The sequence below is a fragment of the Gavialis gangeticus genome, unplaced genomic scaffold (genome assembly GCF_001723915.1).
Source record: "Gavialis gangeticus isolate Ggan-Ray unplaced genomic scaffold, GavGan_comp1, whole genome shotgun sequence".
Classification (NCBI taxonomy): domain Eukaryota; kingdom Metazoa; phylum Chordata; order Crocodylia; family Gavialidae; genus Gavialis; species Gavialis gangeticus.
In genome coordinates this window covers 1,364,452-1,371,682 of record NW_017728975.1, presented here as the reverse complement: position 1 = coordinate 1,371,682, position 7,231 = coordinate 1,364,452, and the positions used below count along the sequence as shown (strand labels likewise).

Here is a 7,231-nt window from a genome sequence, read left to right as displayed (position 1 = left end):
ACTGGCTAAAGAACTGTAAATAACAGGTAGTGGTAAATGGCAGCATGTCAGGTGCTGGTAAAGTTTCTAGCCAAAGACTGCTGAGGTTCATTTTAGGGCTAGTTTTGATCTGATAGGGAGGCAGTAGGGAGCCTTCTTTTGGAAAGTGCAGCCTCTTTTCCTGATATGCCAGGCTACTTGTGGGTCAGTGTGGGATGGGGCAGATTAATTGTTTGGGTTTTGTGGAGACTCACAAGAGGTGAAGGGGAAGCTTCATGGTTGTCACGTATGCACATCCATGGGCCAATCTGACCCTAAGAGAAGGGAGAATAGTTATTCTGGTGATAAAGAAGGGTCTAATGTCACTAGGGACAATTAAAACTAAACTAGGGAAAGCAGTAGGAAATGATCTGACAAGAAGAGTTCCATGTGTACTAGATGATTTCATAGGCTTTCTCCTTCTTTCTTCCTCTGCCCCTCCCCCCCCCCGCCCCCAAAATAATCCTTGGAATTTTCTTCCAAAGTCTATTTGTCTGGGCTTCATTCTCACCCCATCCAATGTCTTCCAAAAGGCCTGCAGCACTGCTTATGAAAAACAAGTACATTTACACTCCAAAAAGCCCTTGAATCGTCATGGTATGTATGCATGCCTAACTGAGTATCCCTACCATCACATCATTGTCATTAGTGTTCTTCTCTCCTACTGTTCCTGGGAGAGATTACATCTGCATCTGACTGTCAGGTTTATCTAAACAAGTCAGGACAGGCACCTGTCATTTTTCTTTTGTATTTTCATGCAACATCTAACATCTGTGAGTGCTGTTGAATCATGGTGATTTTTTTGCTGTAAAACCATGGGAGCCCTTCATGCATCTCTGATTGATTGATTGATTGATTGATTGATTGATTGGGTTTTTTTGTTTTTGTTTTTAGTTCCACTTGCTAATCCCAAACCACCAGAAAGCCTTCCAAAAATTTTACAGGAACAGATCTCCTTTAACCATCAGTACAATTCCAGAGTAACTCCTAATGAACCCATTCGAGGAAAGGTAAGACCATGTGCATCCTGTATGATTAATAGCGAACAGGAAGCTGGAGGTTTAAGTTTATTCCAGCACTTCCGACAAACAGGTTTAAAACCAAGAGCTATTGTCACATACCTTAGAATTGCCAGGGTTGAAGATATGCTTTTTAATATTACTTCACATGTCATGTTTTTTGTTTGCATGCATTTATTTGGCTTCCTGTAGCTTTAGTGACTGATTACAAAAAAAAAAAAAAATCCTAATGATATAATTCTCACTAGTTTGGTTCTCCAGTGACTGACTATGCTCATTTACACTCAAGGTAAGTGGAGCAGGAATGGCCTGGAGAAGATAAGAGCCAGATTCAGTGTGTATTTTGAAGTCACTTCCTTAAATATTTGTTCCAAACCGTTGACAGTTTTTGTATAGTAGGAATTTGGGTTTATAAGTATACATGTGGATAAGAATCGGTGTGTCTTCTGAGTCGGTGTTGACATATGTAATGTGGGAGACCGATCCAGTAGCTGTGAATCAGGCCCAAAGTGCAGAATCCAATTGTCAGAAGCATTTTGAAGAAGACAGCCTTGTGTTTGTTTTCACTTCTGCTTATTAAAAAGGGGGGAAAAAAATCTTGTGTGACCCTGGTGGACCAAATCATTTGGGATGCAGTCATAAATCTCCAGGCCCACAAAAGCAGCCGTTTAGAATTGTATCCATAGCAACCCATGTAGCAAGAAATGAAATCTGATATGAATAGACTCGCACTGGAGAGCCGTAGGCTGGTCACACACTCTGAGAGGCATAATGGTTGTGAACCAGAGAAAATAAGATGCATTTTCTTTTGCTTGTTGCTCCTTTCTGAATATTCCTGCCGTGCCCCATTTCATGAATAAAATAGGCTGACAGACCAGCCATTATTCCAGGTCCAGCTTTCAGCTATTAGGACGTAGGCTGATGGCCAGTAGAGAGGCCGAGAAACAAGTGAATGCCTTGCCAGCACTTGAGCTAATAAATGAACTCAGCTCACAGCTGCATCTACTAGCCGCTTATGTTCCTCTGGTTAACGTCAACCTTGTTTCCCTTTCCAGCGACATGGAGCTTTTGTGTGGACAGAGATAAAACCAGAGAGTGGGCCGATAGTTCCTAAGGGAACAGAAGTATTCCAGAGTGCTAGAGGGTCACGCTCACTAGGACAGCCAAAAACAGAGAAAGGAAACTCAGTGGAAAGCCGAATGACCTCACCCAGTTACTGCCTGCAGAATTCCCGGGGGCCACTAGGCTCTGAAACTCGCTTATCAAAACCAGACGTCAGAGCAGCAGCCAAAGCCTGCCCCAGCATTCCTGCAAGAGGACGGAGGAGTTCAAGCATTTCTCAGACAACGGAGGTGAATGTTATCCATCCTGCTAGGGAGGAGCCTTTATGCCCAATACTGAAAAATCCCATCAACAAATCTCTGCATAAGTTACCTACTGCAAATAAAACCACACAGTCAGTTTTATTACCACCAGCCACTGAATTAAGGAGAGCCTAGAATCACTACACCAGCCAGTGTTCTTGCCTAGGCTAATATCAATAACACCAAACACAAGCTGACACCAGTGAACTGCTAGAGTGCAAACAATACTCCTTTGACATAACAACAGCTGCACTGTACTTTGATGTTTCTAGAAAACTGTACGCTCATAAGAACTTTTTTATTTTTTTTTACAGTGGAATTTCATTGCCTTCGTAACGTGAACTTAATGGTTTGGATTGTTTGCATGCTTTTTGTCCCCAATTTGACTTTGAATGACTTTAACACTTTCAGGGCTGGAGGTGACTATGATTCTTCAAAATGTATTTATTTTTACAAGAATAGAAGCACCAGGCTTTGGTTTTGGTTTTCTTGTTGCTGCTTTTAACATATACAGTTGTGATATGTGTTATCTGTTTGCTGCTGCCCCATAGAGCATGATTTCACACACCATATGGTGTCAGCTTGTCATAAATGGCAGCTATTGTTGCTTCCGTAGGAAACAATGACAGCCAAGAGGGACAATTTGCTGCAGCCTACAGGAATGCAAAAATAAGTGTCACTACTCTATACAGCTAACAAGGACAAATTTGGAATGAACCTTTTTTCAAGGACATTGATATTTTCCTATGAGCTCTAGCTTCTTTTTTAGTCCAGATAAACTGTTAGTCCAGCGACTGATGAGCAAACTTTTACTGAAGTTTGAAATATATTGGAACATTTGGAAAAGATTTCTGGAATATATTCCCCAGCACCCTGCTTTGTTATTGTCACAGGAAACGCCCCCACCTACTCTTTGTCTCAGGGAAACTCAGAAAGTTTCAACTCCAGTTATGAAGCAGCTTTTCGTCAAAGAGATAAAGCAAGTTATTACCTGCGGTTCTTGAACTTGATCCACTAGTGTGCTGGAGAGGTTAATGTATGCATTTCACAGCAGTGAGAAAAATGGGAGTTTGATTTCCTGCTTGCTATATTGAGTAAGACATTACAACCACTGTAGCTGCAAGCATGCTACATGTTCTTTTGTCAAAGGCCATTAACAGAGCCAAGGGAAGTTTTCAGAGTTTCTTTAGAACTTATTTTGAGAGACTTTCTACCTAGTTTTGTCAGGTCCTCCTTACTGGAGCTAAAAATGAAAAAAACCCTCGGACACACTTAGTCACATTGTGCTGATTATTTGTTCTGCTTCAGACGACAGTAACATTTCTTAAATTACTCTAGAGGCCAATTTTGGCTTTTTGGATATGCAAACTCAGATTGCACTGATGTAAGAAGGAGCCACAGGCCATATCTGAGAGTAATCTGCCTCTTTATTTTAGTGTACGCACTAGTTATACTAATTACATGTAACTCTGTTTCTACCAACGTTTCAACGCTGAAGCACTTTGATATTTGTAAATATGGATATGACCAAAACTGTCAGAACTGTGTCTTTTGTAATATAGTTTTCCTTTTTGTCTTCTAATTTTATTCATTAAACTTTTGACCAGCATGTGTGAGAGAGTGAAGTCTGTTAGAACTGTACAGTTGGCAAAAAACTGAAGTATTTTGCAAAAAGGCTAATATCTATGTTAAACTTAAAAGCCCAGCTTCCAGAAGACTGGATGTCCTTTATGGCTGCTAGTGGGCTGTCACTACAAAGCCATGCCCAGCCTCAGGAGGACTGTATATCAGGCAAGGTAAATATCACCAGAGTCAGAGATATTTTTATATCCAGTCATAACATGTTGTCCATGATACTAAGACACGGGCTTTTCATGCCAGAATAAACTATCAAGATGGATACCATGGTACAAAATAACATGTACATTAAATTATCCAAGTGCATGGTGTATGCAGCTGTCCTTAAAGTCACAGGAATGATTATCACTACCTTCAGTAGAAGTTGGACCATGTCGTCTGAGAGCTTGCAATTTAAAATGATAAAAAAATGGATGGTGAGCGAGGGAATGGGATACCCTGTACAAACATAGAATTGATTCTTTAAGATTTGAAAATTACTAGTACTTCTTGATACTGGTCATATTTTAATGTCATAGGGCCAGACTGCGCAGACCTTTCTGCATGTAAATACTTTTTCCCCTTTTTTGTGCATGGAGGATCTTATTAACAGACCAGGGATTGGGAAGTCCACTCCTGGGCATCTGAATCATTAGTTCATTCTCCTTTTCAGCCTGTCCATTCAGTTTCTCCTGCTTCCAGTATCTCCGCCTTCCACCAAGGTTATTTTGTCATCCCATCTTGAGGAAAAGATAACTTAAAGGACCACAGAAAAAGTTGTTCACAACTTTAAATCCTTACTGGCAATATAGATTTCATGGATTGGGTCTTCCACGTAGATGATGTCATACTTTCATGATGCTTCTGAATCAAAATAATTGGCCAGAGTAACGTGCTGGTTGTTGATCTTGCCCAAAGCTCTCTTGTAGATCAGTTCATTTGTAGATTTTAGATTTGTATAATCTCATACAAGGTACATTTCAGCAATCTGGACACGTTAATTGAAGCTTTTTTAAAGTAACTGGTATACCATTGAAGATCTGATGCAGATAAAGAAGCTGTAATATTTTGTGGGGCTAAGGCCATTGCTATCTGATTACACAGGGCAATATGGTTCAGCTAGTACATAACAGTTGCCAGATTTCTGGGCTATTAGGGCATATGAATTTAATGTCCGTACATCTGACTACATTCATTGCAGTAGATGTAAGCTCTTACATAGCTGAGTTTTCTTTGCTCCTTGTGAAATTTCTTTTGAAACAACAGCTTCCTGAGATGCTTAAGTCTTTTATATCTTTTAAAAGAATTGGAAACTGATCGCACCTTCTTTGCTACCCATAGCACAGAGCAGTGAATTATGTGCAACTGTTTACAAGATCAAATCCATATTTCCTAACTAATATATGTTGCATGCACAGCAGTTCTACACAATTCACATATAGCAGTTGAGCCAGAAGTATGTATTTTTAATGAGTAGTTCACTAAAATACCAGAGCACATATATTTTATTCCTTTTCATGAATTCTTGAGGCTCAGATCTGCCTTTTGATTATGTTCTACTTGTTCTAAGCCTCTCTTGTTGATTGGTTGTGGATTGTGCCTTTGATTGTGTTCAATTTGAGACTTTTACTGAAGGAGTAGATTTTATTTTCTGTGCACTGCACACTTGTTTCTGTAGCAAATTTCTTGTTCATATTAAGGATGCTTTTTATTTGCATCTATATTAATGAATGCATTTTATAGGCGTTGTACATACTGTTGGAAACACAATCTTATTTGGAAATTGTCCTTACATTAAGTGCATTGAAATATTTTGAATATATGTATTATTTCCTTCAAAGTGACCTCACTGCTATTCATGTCATAGGGCAATAGACAAATGTTTCTAGAAAAGGCCATCTTCCGGCTAAGATGTCTAAATATACCAGCCCATGATTTGTTAGAAGTAGACTCCTTCCTGAGACTTTGGTGAGCAGAGAGAGTAAATTATGTGCATATAGAGATATAAATCTCACTGAAAAAACTGTTATTTTAGTACAAGACTTTTCAACAGTCTGACAGTGTGACAGAGCTTGGCTTGCTCCTTGATGGTGAGATGGTATTTCAGTGGCAACAGCCATACACCAGCTTAAAAAGGCAGTATTTAGCTCTGTGGCACCAGAACAAAAGGTTAGTTTGAATAAAAATGGGAATCATCTGTTTGTCAAAATACCCACTGCAACAGACCAGGTCTGACATGGGGTGATTTTACTTAATGCACTGAGCTTGCTTCCATTTAAGCCAATGGCAAAACTCACATTGACTTCAATGGATGTAACTTTGTAGACCAGCAGTCGACAACGGTGGGCCAGAATGGTCAAGCTGCTAAGAGCCAGTAGCCACTACACTGCTTCTCCCTGCCATTGCTTCTCTGGGTTGACTGGCTATGGCATTTACAGTAGTATAAAATGTAGAAAGAAATATACCGCACTGTGCATAATGTTGAAAAATGCTACCATGCTGTTTGCTTGACAGTACCCTGAATGTCAGTGTGTAGTCTCTGTATTGTGTATCTTCTATGCACATGCACATTCCTGTTAGACTTTTCCCCCCCCCCTTGGCTGTTTACTGGGTGACAAAAATCCTTCCACCCAGTACAGGGCTTGCATACTGCTGGTTAGGGGCAGATGGAAGGGAAGGAATGCTCCCCATATGGAGGAGTTGCATAGCCACTCCATGTCTATTACTGTTGCCATAGAGCAGGGGTGTCAAAGTCATCTCATGTCCCAGGCTGCACCCTGGTGCTGAAGGTGGATCATTGAAAGGTGGATCCAGCCCAGGGTACAGGGTGGCAGCTCTGGCCTAGCGCAATGAGATGGCATCACCTTTGGCTCCAAATGGCTGCTGGGCACCAGGACTGTATCAGCCTTTGCTCACTGCCATGCTGCCGACTCTCACATTGCCCATGATAACCCTGCAGGCTGGACAAGAGTAGCTCAGTGGGCTGAATACAGCTTCTGAGCCTTACATTGACATTTGACATCCCTGCCATATGTAGGGCATGGCCTAAACACGCTTCCTACCCTGCCCTTTGCCTGTGTGCTGATGCTCAGGAAGGCCATTGCTGAAGGGCACATCTCAGCCCACAATGGACCAACAGGAAAGAAGCCTGCCAGGGGATTCTCATTCCTGAGCCCTCTTCCTTAGATTTTAATGTGGAGAGTGTGCATGGAA

General features: G+C 41.0%; 1 protein-coding gene across 2 annotated transcripts in view; it reads left to right on the top strand.

Moving 5' to 3' along the window:
* Nucleotides 1-5,836, top strand: part of CUNH2orf73 (chromosome unknown C2orf73 homolog) — a 37,468-nt gene extending 31,632 nt beyond the window's left edge. For both annotated transcript variants that reach the window (XM_019508090.1, XM_019508081.1), the window contains exons 4-5: nucleotides 913-1,028; nucleotides 2,093-5,836. In XM_019508090.1, the coding sequence (XP_019363635.1) occupies nucleotides 913-1,028; nucleotides 2,093-2,536 (560 nt within the window). In that variant the 3' untranslated portion in view covers nucleotides 2,537-5,836. The remainder of the gene's footprint in view (nucleotides 1-912; nucleotides 1,029-2,092) is intronic.
* The last annotated feature ends 1,395 nt before the right edge of the window (nucleotides 5,837-7,231 follow it).